General features: G+C 37.1%; 1 protein-coding gene across 1 annotated transcript; it reads right to left on the bottom strand.

Annotated features, from left to right (window-relative positions):
- Positions 1 to 595: 595 nt before the first annotated feature.
- kdm7aa (lysine (K)-specific demethylase 7Aa) lies at positions 596 to 23945 on the bottom strand. The gene is made up of 18 exons (XM_065268659.2): positions 23819 to 23945; positions 17415 to 17500; positions 17218 to 17335; positions 16292 to 16452; positions 14497 to 14638; positions 12041 to 12227; positions 11593 to 11755; positions 9039 to 9126; positions 8433 to 8539; positions 7954 to 8045; positions 6117 to 6203; positions 5757 to 5972; positions 5420 to 5544; positions 5026 to 5192; positions 3155 to 3249; positions 2955 to 3058; positions 1011 to 1348; positions 596 to 846 (listed from the first exon to the last, which is right to left on the bottom strand). The coding sequence occupies exons 1-18, from the start codon at positions 23914 to 23916 to the stop codon at positions 758 to 760; spliced, it is 2463 nt and encodes an 820-aa protein (XP_065124731.1). The 5' UTR covers positions 23917 to 23945; the 3' UTR covers positions 596 to 757.
- Positions 23946 to 24201: the final 256 nt, after the last annotated feature.

The following is a 24201-nucleotide window of genomic DNA, read 5'->3' as shown; positions in this document are numbered from 1 at the left end:
AGCAAAAAACAAACAAACAGGTTTGTAACAACTTAATAGTAAAAATTATGACATGAACTATCCTTTCAAATAGTCTATTTAGAAATACCAGAGAATCAATAGGGAAAATGATATAGTTACACATGAATGACATTTATCCTATGGTGTTACGTTTGATGCGAACGTTGCATCCACTAAATCAACACACCATCACTCACTGCCATACAATTATTGCTTATAGGGGCAAAGGGGTTAGTGAAGGATGAATGTTTAGCACCATTTCAACACCTCAGCCTTAAACCACAATACATCAGCCTGAGACAATCAAAGGAGAAAGAGGTGAATATGAACCAAAACGAATCGATGACGGTCCCATTGTCAGGGTATTAAGGTCTATGCAGGCACCTGTACTCTCGCGGTACAGATGCAATTGGAGGTAGGGTTGGGGAGAGAAGGATACACACCTGCGGGGTGATGTCCTTTTTGTAGGACACACTGAATCCAACAAGCATACTTCCTTATTGATCCGATCTGTTTTCTGAAGCTCCATTGAACACTTTCAATTTTGCTTCCCGTATGAAACTTTTGGCTGTCGTTTTTTTAGTTATCCAAACAAAGTTTTCCCTGCGTTGATGGATAATGACTTGTATACAAAAATGAGTGTGAGCCATTAAACATACCCTGTGACCTATACATGCACAGTGAGTAAGAGAACTGTGTGTGATGATAATCCCAGCGTATTATGAAAAGCAGCTGATTTATTACACGTGGCATCGTGCTACAGGAACAAGCCTTTATGGCGGCTCATCTTTAATATCTTCCCCAGCCTCTGTTTAGCTGTAGCTTGTCCTTTTTTAGGACGCTTTCCTGTAAAATAGGCAAAACGGCACTTTAACAGCACATAGTTGTTGTAAATGTAACTTCCCTAAAATAGATTTAGTAGATTTAGTAAAGTAATATCAAAGATTGAATACAATGTAAAATCAAAGCTCCTAATGTCATTTTAGATTATGAAAATGTGATCAACTCACCTTTAGTGGCCTGGTTGCTGATGGGTGTGGGGTTAGGGGCGTGTCTCTTGGAGGGATGAAGTGGAGGAGAAACTGAGCTCTCCCTGTACAAGTACACATCTCCCAGATGGAGTCCTCCTCCCTCTCCATCTGGGGTTCTTGGTGCCGAACAGGGCTCGCTGCTGTCCCACGCGTCACTGCTACTGTTGCTGCTACTGTTACCACTGCTACTACCCTGGTTGGACCACCAAGGCTGCTGTAGAATAGCGCCCTCTTCGGACTCTTCTCGACACAGCAACCCCGCCATTGACAGCATGCCCTGAATGGCATTTTGGGTGTTTGGTGAGGTAGGACGTTCTCTGTAAAAAAAAATAAAAAAAAATAAATAAGGTTTTTATTTTCTGCAGAAAACAAAAAAGTTAGCGTCCCTTGTACATCAATTTCATTGGGTATTTATGTTCATAAGAGACAAATTCAAGTCCTTTTAAACTTTTCATATGGTGTACCTGCTTATAATTTTGACTCTTAATATGTTTAAATGTGACCCTGGACCTTAAGTAGCATGGGTATATTTGTAGCAAAAGCCAAAAATACATTGTATGGGTCAAAATTATAATAATTACCTAATGGTGATGTAATATTTTGGTATGTTTATCTTACACTACGTTTTTTATTTATTTGTTTAATATATATATTTATATATTTATTTATTTATGCATATGTACTTTAAAGGGATAGTTCGGCCAAAAATGATCTTAAACCCATGATTTATTCACCCCCAAGCTGTCCGAGTTGCATATGTCCATCGTTTTTTAGACAAACACATTTTCGGATATTTTAGAGAATGTTTTAGATCTTTCAGTCGATTTAATGTAATGTTACGGGGTCCACGACCTTCAAGTCCAAACAAAGTGCGTCCATCCTTCACAAATTAAATCCAAACGGCTCCAGGATGATAAACAAAGGTCTTCTGAGGGTAATCCGCGCGGTGTTGTTGTAGAAATATCCATATTTAAAACTTCATTAACGTAAATAACTACCTTCCGGTAGCGCCGCCATCTTAGTCGTGTCCGCATTCAGGATGAGAGCTTACGCAGCCTACGGAGGCTACTCTGCTTCTGCTCTGTGCCCCCGCCCTCCGAATTTGTCATACGTCACTAAGAAAAGTGCGTACACTACGCTAATACTCTCTCCTGAATACAGAGGAGTCTAAGATGGTGGCGCTACCGGAAGGTATTTATTTTCGTTAATAAAGTTTTAAATATGGATATTTCTACAACAACACCGCACGGATTACCCTCAGAAGACCTTTGTTTATCATCCTGGAGCCGTTTGGATTTAATTTGTGAAGGATGGACACACTTTTTTTGGACTTGAAGGTTGTGGACCCCGTAACATTACATTAAATCGACTGAAAGATCTAAAACATTTTCTAAAATATCCGAAAATGTGTTTGTCTGAAAAACGATGGACATATGCAACTCGGACAGCTTGGGGGTGAGTAAATCATGGGTTTAATATCATTTTTGGCGAACTATCCCTTTAATGTGTACTTTGTAGAACATTTTTATGTATAGCCACCTGGGCATGTTGTACTGGCTCAGATGTGCCAATTGTGTTTAAACCTGGTTAATGTCAAAAACTTGAAATAAAAAAAAAATAGATTTTTCTTTTATGCCAAAAATCATTAGGATATTAAGAAAATATAATGTTTCATAATTTTTTTTTTTTACATTTCCTAGCATAAATATATCAAAATTTTATTTTGTGAGTGGATGCAGTTTATTAGATTGCACATTCAGATTAGTTAGTTGTATCTCGGGCCAATATTGTCCCCAATATTGCTTATTTATTCAGCCTTTAGATGATGTATACATCTCAATTTAAATAATTTGACCCTTAAGACTGATTTGTGGTCCAGGGTCACAAATATTTGCTTAATTCTCAGGTGTGTGCGAGCTGTACCGTTTTAGTGATCGCTCATGATGGTTGTGCCTCTGGCCGCTCCCTGAGTCACTCTGGTGTCCAGCATCTTCATCCTCAGAACTCTCAGACTCTGATGTGTGTTTCTGTTTAAAGAGAGAAACTTGATGGTTAAATTTATAAAAGGAATAAATTGATTTAGAGATCAAACTGTTTTTAATGATATTTGTATGACTTGGTACCTCAGCAGAATGTTCTGCGTCTGACTCAGAGTCTGTGTCTGATGATGCTACATGTTGTGACGATTCTGTCCTGAGTTCTTTCTTCACAGCTTCATCTGAACAAGAAGACCGAAGATTTTTGATCATCATTCAAAGATAACAGACAAAAACAATGCTCTTACATTTATTCATTAAGGAGACACTTTTATTAAAAGCGACTTACAAATAAGGAAACATCACAAATTTGTTTTAATTATGTGGGACAATTGTTGTTTATGTACAGGTCAAAAGTTTGGAAACACTAAAATATTTAAAATGCAAAAAAGTGCATCTGATATGTCTTTAAATGATCACTTTTTTATTAACCAATGAAAAGGTTATTTGTCAGTAATTGAAATGAATTATTTTTCACAAATGTTACTTTAGTCATTTCATTGATTTACCGATAACTAATTTGTCTGTCTTTCACTGCAAAACCCACTGAGTGTATGCAAGCTTTTTGGCAAAAAACCCACTTCTTTAGACGGGACATAGTAAACAGTCGCAAAATCACAAAAAAAGCATTGTAAAGGGTGAAAGTCAGAATTCAAAAAGTAAAAATGAAGAATCTGTTTAGGTCACAGTAAAGGTGCGCTGTGATGATATGCGTCTGCCACATTTGTGTTGTATTCAGTACTCACAAGGGACTTAAGTATGAATGTGATCTACGGTTTCACATTTGCCTCATGTGCACATAGAGGACTTTGCTGAAAAATCATGTGGCTTTTAATGATTTCTGGCAACAAACGTTTCTCAGTTTAGCGCTTTTGCATGGTTTTCACATGACTAAAATATGTTTCCCATGATCTTAGGTGTGTGCTTAAATGTTTGAAATAATTTTTGTAGACAAAAACATTTGTGCCAAAAATACATTTTTCATAAGAAAACCCCCCAAATATTTGTTTTATGTTTGAATTAGACTGAATATTAACTCTTTCCCCGCCATTGACGAGATATCTCATCAATCAAGAGAAAACTCTTCCCCGCCAATGACGAGTTTTTTCGTCTTTCCGGATTACCGCTATTATCCACTAGGTGGCGCCCTACCGCAACTTTTTAAACCCGGAAGTATTGCCCTATGGCAAGCTGCTGCATGTCCGTGTCTGTTTTAAAGATCGCTCTGAATGGGATCTCTATGAAAAGTCCGTCACAAAAATTGAATTATCTCTGCTTTTTGCTCAAAATGTGGTGTTTTTGCAGAAACCTACCCATATTCAAAAGCTAATTACAAAAGAACTACTGAAGGTAGGATGAAACAGTTTTTTTTTGTTTGAAAGCAGAGAAAGTCTGTTCTTTCATTTGGTATATTGTATGTTTATATATTTGAAGAAGAACATTTTCTGGAAGACATTAAACTTTTGTGAAAATCATGAAAAACGCTGGCGCTGGCTGGCAACTTTTTTTTTAAAACGCTGGCGGTGAAAGAGTTAAAGATAAAGCAGCCAATAAGAGGCCAGCATAGATGTGAACTCCTTCAATATTATTTAAAATTAACCTCAGGGTGAGACATCAAGAAGCTTCTGGATAAAATGCCACAAGTACGATTTGGCAAAAAACGTGTGACTACAATACACTAAGAAAGCATGTGGTGTTGTTTTTTCCGTGTTATGCTATTTAACACATTATTTGACATTTTAACACATTACGTGTCATTTTGTGTTGATTTTGTGTTAAAATAAATAAAAGGGACAACACAAAAATGTGTTGTTTTAACACAACCGTTTTGAGAGTGTAAAGGTGATCAAATATAACAAGAGCTCATAAATCAAAACTCATAAATATGAGTTTAACATTATTCTATAAAATAATAATATAACAAATATAGTGAGTAGTAATATAACATGGCTACTCACCATGGCTGATTGTTTCCTTGATAGTGCAACATACTCCAATATCCTCCTCTGTTTCTTCTTTTTTCACTTCTTGTTGTGGGCGTACAGACAATCTTTCCAACTTCACCTCTTGTGACTTTTCCACACCAATGTCTTTGGTCACCCTATTACTAACAGACAGCCTCTCTCTGTAAGGAGGAACACATTTTAAAAATATATAAAAGAATAAAAAAAGTTTCTCTACATGCAACCGTCGAGTTGATATTCTGCAAAAATAATTCCATATCAATACACAATTATTTACTTTATTTATCGACTTTTTACCAAAGTACTGTAACGTTTCATATCCCAGGTCTTTCATGAGGAAAACTAGTGCCTGATGTATTAACTGACACAATTTTAACGTCAAGCTCACCTCATAATTTTGCCATTACACAGCACCAGACGCAGGGCATTATCATTATTACCCTCAACAGCCGCAGCAGACACTGAAGAAACTTTCTTAAACTTGCCATTCACTTTGGAGTTAAAGACTGGATCCTGTTACAAAGAGAGGAAATGAAGAACGATAATGCTTGCTGCTAAATCAGTGAACGTATCAAATGTCAAGGTGAAGCCAAATGTGTCCAAAATTAGTGAGGCATTATATAACATTCATGTAATAAGAAAAGATAAAAGCAAATGTCTGGAGGTCTGTAAGGAAATATGATTTCAATGCTGCATTACACTACGGTATATGAAACATCTCTCACCTCCTCCAGCTGTCCGACCTCCAGTCTCTTGAGCACCTCCAGCGTGTGAAGCTCCAGGACGTCCAGATTAGATGGATGTTTGTGGCTGTGATGATTATGATGATGTCGATGTAGCCGGCGTGCCGCCCGCTGTGCCTGACAACCCCTCTCCAGTGATGAGCGTGTTAATGGGCACTCGGCACTTTCCTGAGATTTTCCAAATTTATTAGGATCTTCCTGTTTAGGAAATCAATTTGTTCTTTTAGCAAGGCAACTATTACAATTATTATATAATTAGAGATTAATTCATACCAGACTGGCTAAAATGTTTGCAAGGTTTAAGATAATAAGTGTCAGTTTCACTCTTTTTATTTCTCATACCTCCAGGTAGCGGATCTCCTTAGTCAGAGATTTAATAAGATGTGTTGGCCTGATATTATCGGGAACCTCACTGTTTGGTTGAGTCAGCTGGAGGAAAACCATGCATATGTGATTAGAAAAGCCACAAAAATGTGCGACCCTACCTGAAAGATCCAGGCTAAAGTTTCATAATCTAATTATAAGATTAGGAGCACCACAGTTTGATTTCATTCATTGATTTCAATTTTTGATACTCAAGTCAGTATTAAAGATATCAAGGTTATATTTTCACAAATTGTTCTTTACATTATATAGATGGTTTCATCGGACACACGTGAGTTGTTGCAGTTAGGCGTCTGGTCAGAACTTAACTTCCGGTTTGTTTAAATGGTCTGAGTGACTAGTGGCTAAACTGAACTCTGGAACAAATTCCTTGAACATAAATGTTTTGGTTTCCTAAAAACGAGGGGATACGGTGATTATGAATCACCACTATGTGAAGGGAGGTTTGGCAGCCGGTTTGTAGTTAACATATTATACACATTATAAAACGGCTCGTTCTGGTTCTTCATTCTGATTGGTTGAAACACGTTCTAAGCCGTGATAAAAAACACCGGTAACCTCACGGTTCAGACCACATTACATAAGTATCACTGCGTTACTGTTGCTGCGTACTGAAAATAAACACCACAGTCTTTAATCATATTTTTGATTTGTCTACAATTGCACAATTAATGGCGATATCCAGATAAATGTCAATAAATATTGTTGAGTCATCTAGTCGATAAAGAGAAAACGTTGTCTGAGGAGTTTATAACTCAAGTTCATACGTCCGCTATTATCCACTAGATGGCGATCTTACCCAACTTAAACACTGACGCATTCACTCAACACTGAAAACACAGCGTGTAAGTTTTGATGGCTTTGAATCTGATCTCTTACATAAGATATTCACAAAAATGGAATTATCTCCGCTTTTAGCTAAAAAAATTAAATTACAAAATTAAAACTAAAACTGGGTGGCAACTTAAAAAAAAAAAAACTCGCTGACGGGGAAAGAGTTAAGCATGCTTCCAAGCATATTTGATCATCACTTCAACAGTTGCACAATATAAATGTTAATGTATAAATTAGATGAATGGTGATTTATAAAATAAACACCACAGTCTTAAATCATATTTTCAATGTGTCTTTGCAGCATCTGTGTTGGTTGGGAACTGCGCTCTGTTTCAGTCACACTTGATTCTGAGGAACTACTTTGTTTGGCGGAAGAGTAATATTTGTACTAATATAATTACAACTTATTTGTGTTTTATTTTATAAAATCCCGCTAACGTTATGCATATGAAGTAACCGTTTTATAAACGCAATAAACCCCTCAAAGCAGTGGGGTTACAGTGCATTTTATAACAGCTAAGGGCCGTTCTTAGGCACGACGCGAAGCAGAGTGCCTAAAACCCCCTTAGCTGTTATAAAATGCACTGGTAACCCACTGCTTCTTGGGGTTTATTGCTTTATTTTACACAGTAACGTTACCTTAGTGTAGCTTTTTATACGCTTTAGCTATAAAATCTGAACTACGGTAATCTACTTGTTGTTTATTTAGCTTGTTATCAGAAATAAACTACTCTTAAAGGACTCTACTGTTATTAATTCTTTGGGGAGTTTAGCAGAAGTTACGTTACACTTTCACGAAATCCGTTTGTTTACGTTGTTACTGCTGAAACCAAGTATAGGATCTTATGTGGAAAACAGTAATACAAAAAATGACTTTATAGCTGTGCTTTCCCAGACAGACAAATGCACATGTATGCAATAAATATTCCTCTGTGTTGTGTTTCTGAAAAGCATCTCTTACCTCTCTCCTCAGCCATGTCCTCAGTGATGAAATTAAAGCTTTTACTCCGTTCACCAGAAAACCCTGAGGTTGACATTTGTCCTCCCGCAACTCTGAAACCACAAAGAGAATTTGAACTCCTATTATAGTTAATCTATACAACTTATAGGGATAGTTTATCCAAAAATGAAAGTCAATGGTGCTTCTGTTTCCTGCTTCATTACAAATTACTTCCTTTGTGTTCTGTAGAAATTTATACAGGTTTGTAACAACATAAGAGTGAGTAAACAATGACAGATTTTTCATTTTTGGGTGCACTATCCCTTTAAGGAACCATGTATGTATCAAATATATTTACTTAAATGGTCTATTTATTCTGAGTGTACATCAATGCTTTATAAAGCATTAGATGTCTGGCTAAGATGTGCCATTGGTCTGAAGAAACCCTGGGTCTTCCCAGTAAAAATAAAACACTGCGGGCATTGTCCCGTTTCACTCACCTTTCATGGTCTCCAGAAGGTTTTTGGCCACATACCAGCAGATGGCCTCAAAGTAAGGGAATTTAAAGAGGTCTGGAGTCTTCAGTCTACGTTCCATCTCATAACACCTGAATGAGGATGAGAAGGTAGATCAGTTTCAGTAGGAATGGTCACATGGTATTTAAGCAGTGAGGCACAAGAAGTTGCGCTATATTGTGAAACATGACTATATAGAGTATGTGACGCTGGCTGTGAAATCCAGGATAGAGTCTCAATGTTATTGTGAGATAAGGAGCATCAACGTTTGAATTCAATCATTGATTTTAATTCTGACATGATCTTCCTCAGTCAATAATTTCTAAGAAATCAAGGTTACTTTTCCAAAGAACGTTCTTTATAATATGTATGATATACAGTAAAGGACAAAAAATGACTTGCGTGTAGATTAAATGTACTAATTAAATGCACTGTAATTTGCTTTGGATTAATGCGTCTGCCAACTCCAAACGTAAATGTAAAAGGACTTTCCCTAAAGCTGCTCTGCAACAATGCAAAATTGTAAAAAAAGAGGGCTATAGATATATATTACATTTATTTTGTATTAAATTAAGACGTTAAAGGAATTACCTGAGCTGCATGTCAATGTTTAAGTTATGCAAGAAATTCCCCCCGAACGCCATGGAGTCCTGAGAGGTGAGCACTGCGTGGATCCAGCCTGTAGAGGGCAATAGAGAGCTATATTCACAAGTTGCAAACAAAACACAGTGTAAAGTATACCCAAACATACATAATCCATGACTGAACCATACAAACATAGGTCATTGACTAAATATAGAGTGACCTCAAACCCAGACATAATAACAATTATCTGTCTATATGTGTACTGGCTGCTGGGTTTAGACAGGCTGTTAAACAAGTGGGGGATTTTGTGCTTCGTCAGATGTGACGTTTTGTTTGTGTGGGAACTTTCTCACTTTCACGCACCACATAACACAACACGACAACGAACCGCTCGAGTGTAAAGCCTGTTTAGGTCACATTAAAAAGGTGTGCAAAATTTCCAAAACGGGTCCAATGGTTTCGATCGGTGAAAACAATTAAAGGGGTAGTTCTCTCTCTCTCTCTCTCTCACACACACACACACACACGTATGTATATGTATATTAAGGGTGTACAGTACGCAAAAATCACGGTTCGGTGCGTACCTCGGTTTTGAAGCCACGGTTTTGTTCATTTTCGGTACAGTAAGAGAAAAAATGCAAACAGGTTGTTTATTACTAGAAACTTTTTTTTAACAATGTGTTTACACTTTTTTTAAACACTTTTTATTAAAATATAAAAAATAAAAAATATATAAAATAAAAAAGAACAATAAATAAAATACTTCTGCAAAGTTCTCCACTAAATAACATTCTTTTTACATTATTTTATAACAGTAGGTAAATCTTTTCTTAACCTTCTCTTAAACATTTTCTACTAAAACCTTGCACTAAACTATCAAATTCAATTCCTGAATACATTTATGAACTATTAGCCTACATTTTTGCCACCAAATATTTTCCTGGTTTTGATTTATTTGGGATTTTTTTAAGTCACAGTATTGAATTGGTTATGTACCATCTCTGTATAAAAATAATATAACTGCTCTATGTGTAACTGCATAGCAAGCAACATGATGATATACTTATTACACACTCATTGAGATGAGTGAGTTGCATAAAGGCGCTGTAAGGGGGGGGGGGGTAAACAATGACGATTCTCGGGCCCACGAGTAAGAGGGGGCCCAGAGAAGCCCCCAAAATTGTGGTGCTAAAAAATATTTAATAGTAAAAATTATTAACTTTAAATTATTCTATATGCTTAGTATTTTTGTCTTGTTTTCAGTAAAAATATCTACAAATTCTTAAATTAAGATGCTTTTTCTTGATGAGCAAAACGATCTACGGAAATGTATCTAGTTTTTAGACCAAAAATATTAAATATAAGTGATTTTGTGCATAAAACAAGCAAAAAAATATGCCAATGGGGTAAGCAAACAAATCGTGAACAATTTTCTTAAATACTAAATTCAAGAAACATGTAAGAAAAATATACTTACCCCATTGGCAGATTTTTTTGCTTGTTTTATGCATAAAATCACTTAAATGTAATATTTTTGGTCTAAAATCTAGACTTATTTTCTTGGGTCATTTTGCTCATCAAGAAAAAGCATCTTAATTTAAGTCTAGTTTTAAGACAAATTAATATACAATTTAAGTGAAATTGTCCTTAAAACAAACAAAATGATCTGCCAATGGGGTGAGAAAAAAAATTGTGAAATAAGATTTCTTTTTTCTTAAAAACTTAATTAAAGTAGAAAAATTTACCCCATTGGTAGTCAAAATACCATAAAAGCGCATGATTTTATGTAAATTAAAATGAAAAAAGTCTCAGCTGTCTCAGGACCCCAGGAAGATTAGCTGCCTTTAAATGGGCTGCTAATAGGGATTCTAATAAAACAATCTTATAATTGTAAATAATGGTAACCACACAGTTGATGTACCCATTGACGTCCACAGTAAAAAACACAAATACTATGGAAGTCAAATGAGTGTTTATCCTCTATGATCATCAAAATATCTCCTTTAGTGTTAAATAAAAACAAAGAAACTCATAGAGGTTTAGAAAACATGAGGGTGAGTAGATAACAAAATTTTCATTTTTGGGTGAACTATCCTTTTAATTCCTGGCTCAGTCGGATACGCGTGAATTGCATCACAGCTCTTTGGAATGTTTTTGTTCTGTTTACCACGTTGCTCGGCAAAAACTCTTCCCAACATATCCAACTGTAACAAGGGTCACTGATGTTGAATGCTGATCCACAACTTTCCTGGCAGGAGCCATGGGAAACAGCCTGATATAAGTTTTTGCCATGACATACCTGTATTTTTGACGAAAGCCAAACATTGCATTTGGTGCTCGACAGCCAATCGTGGGTGCATAAGGCTGATGCTTATGTTTGACAATATACAATTCATTGATAACTGGCCTTTAATCTGCTCCTTCAGATGTTATAACCATTTCTAATACTGTCTGTGTACCCAAAAGATTTTATGGGCGGTCAAATGTAGGCATGGTCTATCAAGGAAACCAACAAAAAAACAAAAACAAATGACAGGTTTGTGTGACACCACATTCTCACCAGTGGGAAGGAAGACTGTAGATCCCTGCTTAACCACACATTTGTAACACTTGTCGACTTTATCGCCGAAGAATACTTCGCTCTGATTATGCGATGAGCTCCACGACTCATATAGTGCAAGGTTAGCCTTAGTCGGCTTGATCAAGTAGAAAATCTTTTCACCCTGCAAAATAACAAACACATTATGCACTTTTCTACATTTTAAATCATATTGTAAAAATAAAGCTATTACTATTTATTTCTAAAGCAAAATGCCACTTGTGATATTGTGATAATAATTTTTGTTCACTATCCCTTTCCTTTTACGAAATGTGTAAAAGAGTTTTGTTAGTGTGTTGATATGTCACAAGACATGACCAGATCATTACCAATCACTGACTTAAACACTGAGATGATAACGTAGGACAGTATAGCTAACTCAAATCATACAACCAGCACCAGTACTCACCCAGAGCACATGGTACCACACTGAGGTCCCTCCAAAGTCGATGTGAAAGTCTGTGTAGCTGTTCTTTACTCCCATCAGACAGTACTTCTGCACAAATGGTTTGGGGAAGAACGAGTCGTCGGGCCAGTAGTTCTCCACCCAGGACATCTTCTGCGCTAATTCCGGAACAACCACCAAATCAGCCATCCTGAATGAAACCAGAAAATAATATCAAATTATTATCAAACCAGGGCTTCCGTATGCAAAATGTTAAACATAGTAAAAGTTCAGCCAATTGCATAACGTTACAGCATGGGGCTGTTGAATGCTTTATTCTGATTGGTTGAGAAATGTTTCATGGGTGTTAATTATGTTTCTGTAAAACACGCACTTAACCTGTCAAATGTTTTAAAATAACCACCAGAGCAATGTCTGTGGTAACCGTGGTATAAGCGGAATAATTGGTGAATTATTTTAAAATAATGCACGTTGTGCTGCATTACCACCTTGGTGATTTAATAATTCAACGGCGCGTCGTCAATTATTCCTTAGGTATACAGAGGTGCCAAGTCACATTTAATGTACTGTATGGGTCAAAATGATCAAAATTTTCAATGCCAAAAATCATTAAATATTAAATAAAGATCATGATCTATAAAGATATTGTGTACCTATCCTACTGTAAATATATCAAAAATATATTTATCATCAGTAATCTGTGTTGCTAAGAACTTAATTTGGACAACTTTAAAAGGCGATTTTCTAAATATTTAGTTTTTTTGCACCCTTGGATTCCAGATTTTCAAGTAGTTGTATCTCGGCCAAATCTTTTGTCCTAACAAACCATACATCAATGGAAAGCTTGTTATTTGTTCAACTATTAGATGATGTATACATTTCAATAAAAAAAGACTCATGATTAATTTTTTGATCCATGGTCATATATGTTAATACATTTCTACTGCTAAAATTTCACTTTTTTGCATTACTTTAAACAACTTCAGAATGACTTTTCTCATGTTCACACAGGGGTCCTAATAGACATATCATAGGTGTAGTCTTTCAGGATTTTACATGTGGTGACAATTCACATTAAAGGAATAGTCTACCCTTTTGCATATTAAACTATGTTATTACCTCAACCTAGACAAATGAATACATACCTATCTTTTTTTCAATGCGTGCACTGTACAGCGTGTTGTGAATGTGTTAGCATTTAGCCTAGCCCCATTCATTCCTATGGTACCAAAAAAAAGTTTTATTTTGTGGCACCATACTTACTGGTATAACTCCTCATGTAACAGTCTTTAAATAGGGAAAACATGGAAGTGTTTGGTGGCTTCTCTGTTTGGTACCATAGGAATGAATGGGGCTAGGCTAAATGCTAACACATTCAAAACACGCTGTAAAGTGCACGCATTGAAAAAAGATAGATTTGTATTAATTTGTCTAGGTTGAGGTAATAACATAGTTTAATATTGCAAAAGGGTAGACTATTCCTTTAAGATCGTATTTAAGGAGCTCAGATGCAAAAGGCTCTAAACGCCACATCCATCAAAAATGAGATAATGATATTAACCGAATGCTCTCGGCACATATTATACGTTTATAAAATACTTTCGCTTCAAATTCACCTAATCCCGGCATCAAGCCATTCAGAAATACAGATTTGTTGGCAAAATACATTAAAATTCTGATAAAAAATACTAATTTACATGAAAACATGCCAGGCGCACTCATTCTCAGTTTTACATTTAAGCTCTTCATTTGTTTACATTAAGAAATGGATTAGGTAACATATCCATTTATGAATAATACATTTTTTAACTGTTAACATTAGTTAATGCACAATAAACTAACATTAACAGTAGTACTGGCATTAATTAACATTAACAAAAATAATAAATAAATGCTGAAAAACAAAATATTGTTAATTATTCGTTTATGTCAGCTAATGCATTAACTAGCATTAACAAATGCAACCTTATTGTAAAGTGTTACCATACATGCAATCCATCAATTTTATACACATTTTTACACGACACCTTTTAAATCACTGTATGTTTTTTAGTGATCTATAGCAGTGGTTCTCAAACTTTTTCAGCGTGCGACCCCCCTCGTGTAAGGCACATTGCTTCGCGCCCCCCCCCCCCCAAATAAAATTTATGACAAAAACCAGTTATAAAATTTAAAATTTGAATTAAACAAAACATATTCAATTATACAAAGTAGTGCTGTTGGTTAGTAGCCTTCTTTTAGGTTTAATTACACAGAATTCATGATAAATGAATGTATTTTATAAAATGTCATAAAACTGGGGCCCCCCTGGCACCATCTCGCGGCCCCCAGTTTGAGAACCACTGATCTATAGTATGCTTATTTACATAAACATAAAATGCATCAAGTTGGCTGGATTGGTGATCTGAAACGAGCCAGAAAGTTAATGCAGCACTTGTGCTTTTTCGACTCATACGTACTTTGTATCCGAGAACTCCAAGCTGATAACGTTTAACACTTTGGGCCGTTCGGGCTGGTAGAAATATTTCACAAACTCTCCCAGCTTCAACTTGCTGTCCGCTTGTTTCGCAACATCAATGACATCGATAACTTTATTGGCACCTGGATAAAAGAGAGGCACAAACTATCTGATTACATGTGACACTGTCTGTGAAATCCAGTCTAAAGTCTTAAACTAATTATGAGATTGGGAGCTTCAAAGTTTAGTTTTAATCAGTGATTTCATATTAATTTCAATCTTTGACATGACCTTACTCAGTCAATATTTAAGATATTAAGATTAACAAAATGTTCTTTACATTATGTAGGATGATTTTATGCAATCACAAAAAATGACTTTAGCTGGGATTTCATATATATTCTCTTTATCGGTTTCACAAACATACATTCTGCACTGAGAGACACAGCTGCATGGCCACAAATCACAAGTGTCAGCTGAGGACCGGAAACAGGCCTGGACAGCTGGCCATACACACATACGGTACAAACCCCCTCCAATACACACACACACACATACACAGCTGGCCAGCGTCTGACGATAGGGAACAGCTGGCGGAAAACAATCCTACAAACACATAATTGCGAAAGGCTTCTTAACCTCAGAATATCCCAAATAAGGAACTGGACATAAGAGCAAAGCTGCGACTCTGGACCACAAAACCAGTCGCATGCGTATATTTGTAGCAATAGCAAACAATACCTTGTATGGGTTAAAACTTATTTTGAACACAAAAAAGTATGTTTGGGCAAACTGGGGCATAAATAACAAAAAAGCATCACCACAGTACCAAGAGAAGAATTTCAACTCATTGCTTCAGAAGACTTTCAACAAAGGTGTATGGACTTTAATGATGCATATATAAAGAAATATTACTTATAACATAAAGGATGGGCAAACCGAAACATAACATGTTAAGATGGGATACACGACAGACAGAAAAGGTTAGTGGCCTTTTGTCTGTCCCCAACTGGCTAGGTAACATGATCTGTCGAGTGGCCCGCTCCCCGGTTTCTCTCCCTCACACACTTCTCCCCCTCGACACCTGTTACTATCAAAATACTTTTAGCTTAAAGATCAGCGGCGCGCAAAAGGGGGAGCCATGTAACATTAGCGTTCAGATAAACCAGACCTATTGGGAACCTGAGCTGGCGCTGGCTGTTCTGTACATCAGCTTTGTAACTGGAGATGAAATGTTCCGGGTCTAATGTAGGGGTAAGAGTAGATAACCTCCACAGCTGGAAATGGTTTTGGTCCATTGAATACGGGCATGGACGGATAACCATAATCACAAAGGTGCCATGCAACCTAAAGCTTTAAATGAGTAATTGTAAATGAGTAAATATGTTCAAATTGAATAATGTTTGCTCATCATATTGTAGACCACTAAAGGTGGTCAATGAATGCGATGGCAGCCACGACGCACACACGTTTGACATTTCTCTATATTAAACTACCTCTGTCGATTTAAAATGTTATTTTTAAGTGTGACTGAAGTACAAATCTTTTGTATTATATGATTTTCCCAACATTAGTGCAATTCAAGTTACCAAATTATTTAGGATAATTTACCCACGAAATGCATAGAATACACGAATAGCACACTCAGATATCATGTAGGTCTGATGTTGAACACAAATGCATTATTGATCCAAAAGTGGCTGACTTGCTCCAGTGGCCCACTTCTCAAAGGGTCTCTAAGGACTGTTATGTGATAGACAGTAAATGCGGCACACACACACACACACAGCTCTTACCCACGTAATGCTCCACATCTTTAACAGAAAAAGATGAAGGGGGCAATTTAAGGCCCAGGCCATCCAGTTGAGGCACCACTATTGGGTAATGGAAGCCCTCTTTCTCCAGGTACTGTTGGGTCACCTGACTCCCATGCATATGCACCAGAATTTCATTGCCGCTGTGGAAAGAGATTTTTTTGTGATGATTTTGTGCCAATGTAAGATAAAGCAACTTTGTAAATTATTTTAAATGCACAGTATATTTAAAGGGGACATGTCACAATATTTTTTTAAATGTTAAATAAATCTGTGGTGTCCCCAAAGCACATATATGAAGTTTTAGCTCAAAATACCATATAGATAATTTATTATAGCATTTTAAAATTGCCACTTTGTATGTATGAGCAAAAATTTGCCATTTTGGGTGTGTCCTTTAAAATGCAAATGAGCGGATGAAGGGCAAACACTGGTTACAATGATGATGGTTTGATGCTATTCAAATGCAACTCAATTGTGCCGTCAATTATTTTTTCTCTTTCTCTCTGCACTGAATGGCAGTGCTGTGGTTGGATAGTGCAGATTAAGAGGCAGTATTATTATAATAAGATCTCCTTATGACATCATAAGGAGAGACAAATTTCAATTACCTAATTTTTCACATCCTTGCAGAAAATGGTTTACCAAAACTAAGTTACTGGGTTGTTCTTTTTCACATTGTCTAGGTTGATAGAAGCACTGGGGACCCACTCATAGCACTTAAACATGGATGAAGTCACTTTTCATGCCATGGCCCATTTAAAGCATTATAGAGCAAATAAATAATAGTTAAAACAGAAAATCAGTCAAAGAATGGAAAAACAGAGACGTAGCTCATCATGGCCCAGCCATGAATCCAATCTAGTGCTTGATTTTCCTATCCAGCTGACTGAAGAAGGTGCTTATACCTGGCGAAGCTCCTGGCCTGGAGTTCCTGTACAAACACAGCAGTTCCCGCTTGCACCGGCCGTGTGCCGTTATCTGGCTCTGTGTAGTCATGCCTGTGCCAGTTATTACGCTTTTTCACTGAGAAAGAATAAGAAAGAAACGTCAGCTGGGAACAGGACAAAAGCATTTAAGAACACGCGTGGATGTGCACACTTACTCAGAGAGCGTCCATGGATGGGCTCACAGTTGGGACAGTGGTAAACATCAATATCGGCGGCATAGTGCTCCACTACCTGGACACAACTGAAACAAAAAGACGACAAAGTATAAGTCACAATGTGGCATAAAACTTCTTACATTGCGAACCACTGGATAATCGTTAAGTGGGTGGGCAGAGATATACTCAACAGTGTGGCATCATAGTTCTCCAATTATATGTCAAGAACCACAAACCAAGCCACTTTGCCTAGCACCCAAACGCAACTACAACCATAAAGCTTATCCAACCATACAAACACACATTCCTGAGGTTGATTTTAGAGTTGCACAGCCAGATCACATGTGTGATCAGATCAGTTGAGTTTTGACAGTCTACTGTCAGGAGACAGCGAGACTTAGTCAAACAGCTGGGGCCACCCAAGAGAATATGAAAAAGGGCCTATACTCATCTTTTTATTTTTTTAAACAAACTAGATAAGACTTTAATCTGGAAAGAGCACATGTAGAGAAACTGCAGGCGTGTAGCATGTCACATCTAATGAAGACTTTCTACAATACTTCAAAGCAAGTCGGTTAAACCGGCAGCCATCATGGTAACGCCCTGCACAGCTATTTCTAGTCATGGTTTAGCTGAATGGAGAATAATTAAAATCTCCAAAACATGAATATCAGAAACTGACTGGCAACCTTAATTTTATAAATATGAGCCAAATAACAAAACTAATTCTATGTCATTATAAAATCGACCAAGCTAATGTGTTTTCACATTAAACACAATGCCTGTAGCAAAGATGTAGATCTGAATTAAAGGGAAGGCTTTGTTTCCATTTCCTCCCTTCCTTTTTATTGACGCCCTGAGATGGACTGGCCATGTGCCGAGGGTGATTCCTGCCTATGAACCGAGATGCTGGGATGAGCTCCAGCACCTCATGACCTTGGAGAGGACAAGCAGTATAGAGCATGGATGGATTTTTAAATGAGCAGCCTTGCATTTGAAGTGACTGAAGGCCATGAGACCCCATGGTGTTTAATTTAGCATCTGACGATTCAGAAAGGTGCTTGCAAAAAGGTCATTATGCATGCTTAAAGCCAGCAGTCTGATAGTCTAATGCCCTTTTCACATGAAGATTCTGAAAAAAAAAAAACGAGGATTTAGACTTATGATCTGCGATTTTTCGCTCGAGAAACCAAGCTCTTGCATTTATCTTCTGATTCGATCATACAGGGTATTGTGTACCCCTTAAATGAATTATCCCAGCTTGAGAGTGGATAGTGAGGAGCTTCCTTGTCTCTGCAGTTTTTATTGCAGTTTGCAGGATTTTTTTCTCGTTAATCGGCAAAGAGATGCACGATAAATGTCATTGCGATTGCGAACACGTAATCACGATACACCACTTACAGCATTGTTTCTGCTTTTTGTCACAGGATGCATTACGGGACTGATCCCTGCAATGTTACTAGGTAACCATTCCGTGATCGCTCCTGGATTTCCAGGAAGTGTCTGGTAATTTCATGTGAATTGTCTGGGATCAACACATGCTGTGTAAAACGGTACATCTTTTCTTAAAGTGACACTACATCACTAAAGTGAAGACTCAGAGGAAGATTACTTGGGTTGAAATGGGATAATCAACATATTCCTAGATATTGACTGAAACTTAATTTAATTTGCATAAAGACCCCAACATCCCAAAATCAAAAAGAAGACCTATTTTAACAATTCTGCCATAAATTAGTTTGTTGTCAATGTAAAAAGAGCACGACTGTGATTGAAGGTTGTTAAAATCAGCAGGGGACTCCTGCAGAAAGGTGACTCTTCTCTACAAGACAGCCTTTGAACATAGATGGAAGATTCAGTGAGCTGCTGTCTTAGCTTTGATCTCCTCATTATTGCAGGAAACTGTAAGACAAAGCAGAATCGGGAAGCCCGAAAGCTGATGTGGTCTCAGCAGAGGCCTAGCTGGTATAATTCCTGTGCAAAAACGCAGATGGCTTACCGACCCTTCGCTGAATGTCCTTTATAAGCAGGCCAATACCACTTAGAATAAGCAGTTTATGGGCAGGAACATTTAAAGTTTCAATGCGAGGTCATAACCTCACAGTACACTAAAAATGCTGAGTTGTTTAAATTAACCTGGAAAATTTCCATATTTGACCAACTCTGGGTTGAAACTCAGAATTTTGTAAAGGGATGCAGAATCTGTGTCAGTCCCAAAGGTTATTGCAACCCAATTTAGCAAAAAATATTCATAACACAGATTCTATAGTAAATCACATTAATTTCTCTATAGAGAAAATAATTTTTGATTTTAAACAGATTGCATTTATTATTGCAATCACAAAATCCTAGATGGTGTGTCAATACATCTCTAATGGGATGTCAGATGACTATCCCTCCAGCACAGACCATTCATCGGATGACTGACTTTTATCTCTGCGATCCCTTGAAACAAAATCTGCACCTCCAAAGGGAATGCTTCTACCAATGCCATGACTCCAGCTCGATCTGTGATACAGTCACCTGGGTATCACAGCCAGACATGTGATGACACATGAGCAGATGGAGGAGGATGGGATTAAGTATGAATGAATTTACACCCACATTACTCCTCCATTTCCCTCCTCCGAGAACGAGACAATAAAGGGAAGAACAGACAGCTCAAATCCCAGCCCTCTGAAAGATGAATGCCCCAAAGTTCTCAGCATAACTTTCAAGATCACATTAGGACAAATCTCACACAATGCATTTGCTTCCTGTGAAAAATCATAGTTGGAAAAATAATATTTAAGGTGAACAAAGAACTACATTAACCAATTGTTATTTTGGGGGGGCAGCAGTTACCCATTTCTAATATACAATTGTGTTCCTAAATTCTGTTTTATATGATTTCATAAAAATCAACACCACATGGACATATATTATTGAAACATGTAGACCTCTCAAATCAAGAAAATACACAATTATATTTTAACAGCAAATTCACTCAGACCCCAAGCACAACAAAAAGTTAATGTAGGCGTTTTCCAGGTCTTTCAGGGTTTAAATGGTGAAACACAGGGGACATGCTTTCATCTCTTCTTTCTCTTCAATATCATTTCTCTTCAATATCATTTACTCATCGCTTTTCCATTAGCTGCGTTTCGTTAGATCAGACTGATCATAATAGGTTTTATCTATCATTCAGCGTTTGAGTCTTCTTCCTCTGTTTCATCATAACACAATGTAAATCAGGTCAGTGTGCCACCAGCCTGCCGGTGAGTCAGCCACTGTCTCACCTAATAACTCATTAACCACCCACAAGAAAATGTCAAAGAAAGTAAAAAATTAATTATTAAGCATTTGAATACATTGACATAGCTCACCATACTTCAGTGCCCGCTATTTGTAGTCAACTCAGTGAGTTTACTATACAGCCATGGCCAAAAGTTTAGAGAATGACACAAATATTAATTTTCACAAAGTCTGTTGCTTCTGTGTTTTTAGATATTTTTGTCAGATGTTATTAGTATGGTATATTGTAGTATAATTACAAGCATTTCATAAGTAAGGCATTTATTGATAGTTACATTTGATTTCAATTAGATCAAAGAGTCAATACCTGCAATGTTGACTGTTTTTTTCCCAAAAACTCTGCAATTCGCCCTGTCAAACAACTTCCGGGCCACATCTTGACTGATGGCAGCCCATTTCCGCATAATGAACGTTTAGGGTTTTAAGAATTTGTGGGATTTTGTTTGTCCATCCGCCTCTAGAGCATCAACCACAAGTTCTCAATGAGATCAAGGCCTGGGGAGTTTCCTGGCCACGGACCCAAAATTATCACTTTTGCTTATGGTAAGATGCTCTTTTATGCTGGAAAAGGCACTGTTTGTCTCCAAACTGGATGGTTGGGAGAAATTGGTCTTTGATGACTTTTCTCAGTTTTTGTACCATTCTTTATTTATGGCTGTGTTCGTAGGCAAAATCGAATGGTCTCAGGATACTACACTGAATGATTTCACAGGTTGGCATCTACTTAATGGTCTGAGCTGTGGTAAACCCACATATGTGGTAGACAATGAAAGACAGAGACGGTGAAAGGTGAAGTCTTGGCATGGAAACCTTGACCTGCATCACCTGAAGTCAATGGGTTCTTTGAAAAATCAAGTGTCTTCAGTTTAGATAAGCCTAAGCCTTTTACATTGATTGATTTGCAGGTTTAGGTTGCAAAGCTTGGAACTTTTGGAAATATTCCAAGTTGGAAACTTAAAGGAAATGTTTTGGAAATTCATACAAGCTGTATCACACACAAACATCAGTTTAATCGACATAAGACTCCACTTCATCCGTGCACCAATTCATATAAATTCGCTGTCTAATTTCCATAGAAAGTTTCCAAAATTTCTGCAACCCTAGTTCCAATATGTGTTACCTCCTTCAGGTATCTATATGCATTCTGCTAAACTTTCAATGGTACCAAAATCTACATGAGAAGTTTCGCATCTCTGATTCCAGGCAGTGCTGCTGCAAGATTTCTGTAGTCCTAATCTAGATTCTAGAAGTAATCTAGAAAAAAACTAAGAGAGAAGTGAAAAGTGTGTGGTAATGATTTCGACTAGAGTTTGGGAAATCTGGCATTTTGCAAAGTTAGGCAAGTTTCTCAAAACACGCACAACTGCTTGACTGCATACCATGGGTTACAAAGACGGGAAGGGAAGTATGTCATTCACAAAGACGAGTCTGTTGCGCAGCATATTCCACTGGTCACACTACAAGATGGGAAGGGAAGTTGAAAACTTGAAGATCAGTTATGGCTGACAATACACCAAAAGTGTTGGTGTGCCAAGACAGACAAGCTTATGTTTTTTGTCTACTTAGTTATCACAACATTGATTGTTCCAAGCACTACAAAGTTATGTACTTTTGCACAGTACATCCCTTTTCATAACAAGGAATAATGTGACATCAGAGGACAAGATAAACATGACATGATAAGGCACGATTATCATTCCTTGTGAAAATTGGCACAACGTTTAAATGCATGCACTTGTTGAGACAGTTCACCATTTGATTTGAGGTGATTAAAATGATTTCAAACCACAACCTCAGGTATTTTAGATGTCAAAAAGAAATGCTTAATATTTAACAAGTTATTTTGTTGTTGTTTTAAGCACCATCCTCACAATTTTTTGGGGACATGGGCCTATGTTAACAGCATGATTTATGAATATGGTCAGCCTGCAGTATTATTTATTTATATTATCAATTGAAGAGCTCAGATGCATTCTGACATGTTTTCTTGTACATTTTTTATCCGATTCTGCCAACAAACTGGTATTCTGAATGACCTTAGGTCAGGATTAAGCAGATTTAGGCGAAAGTTTTCGATAAATGTATAATACGTGCCAAGAGCATTTGGTTATCATTATCATCTCCTTGTTGCTGAAGGTGATTTAGAGCCTTTTTGCATCGGAGCTCCTCAATTGTTTATTATTATTATCATTATGCCATTAAACCCTAGTTATTATAACAGTATCTAGAGATGTAGGAATGCAACAATAGGACGTTTTTTAACCGATACGATACCAATTTTAAAAAACAACTATTGGTCAAATACAACATTTATCACTTTCTGAGAGGTTATTTTTGCTATCAAATAATTCTTATTAACATCAAGATTTAATTTTTCCCCCAGTTCCTTCAGGCAGTTTATTAATAAAAAATTGGTTTGTTATATCAGGTTTTTATACTGCTATAGCTGATATGTTGGTTTAAAATTAGTAAAAAAAATACGGTGGCCCAAACATAGGTGCATCTCAAGTATCACATTATAAATGTGGTAACAATACTTACAGTATCTACAGCCTTTTAGCAGAAACTGGTGTTACCGTGGTGAACATTTGTATAGAACAAGTCCATCCAGTTGACAATCAGATTAAAACTTTCAGCCACATACACATAAAAGCCACCATTATTATGTACCATGTATTACACACATTATGTACCAAGTTAGTGAAACAATCTAAGCAAAATAAGATATAAAAATTCGTCATACTCAAGCAAACCGAAGATTTACTCGTACATCACAACACTCACACTCAGGTTAGCCATGTGGCTTTGGCAGCTCATTTCAAATAGAAATCAATATTTTTAATTTCACTGTAGAGCATTAGGAAGCATAACATGTTATTAAACTCCCGCTGATTATTTTTCACATTCATTTTTTACATAAATCGATCAATATCGCTTATAACAAATACGAGTCGAACGTGCTCGCGCACCGTCATATTTAAATACCCTCAACGCGCGTCACCCGGACTTTCACATGACACCCTTCATTTACACTCAAATTACCGCCATGGCAGGGCACCCTATACATACCAACCCCCACATATCTGTTTAAGACACCATAATGTACATACCTGCCATGAAACCAGTCCTTACAAATGTCGCATTCGATCATAAACAGGTTAAAATCATAGGGCTGCCGGCAGACACAGTAGAGCTGGGCAGCCGCCATCTTCCTAATGTCCCTAAACAACGCTGAACACGGTGTGGGCGGGGTCTGCGTCGACGAACACTCCCGAATGGAACATTGAGGCGTGGTTAGTGTGACCGGAAAATGCCGAAGGCAAATCCTTTCAATATAGAAATGTGTGTCTTCCACTGCAGACATGAGCAAACACACGAACACTGTCTGGGGGTGTTTCAGTGAATGGAGAGAGAATGGAGGCGTATGACGTCTCAATAAGTTCAATTCATACACTGTGTTCAGTGTGTTGGCAACAGGGCATTGTAGAGCTTG

This window comes from Paramisgurnus dabryanus, chromosome 1, assembly GCF_030506205.2.
Source record: "Paramisgurnus dabryanus chromosome 1, PD_genome_1.1, whole genome shotgun sequence".
Classification (NCBI taxonomy): domain Eukaryota; kingdom Metazoa; phylum Chordata; class Actinopteri; order Cypriniformes; family Cobitidae; genus Paramisgurnus; species Paramisgurnus dabryanus.
The sequence above is the reverse complement of the archived record's forward strand: the minus strand, read 5'-3'. Positions and strand labels throughout refer to the sequence as shown.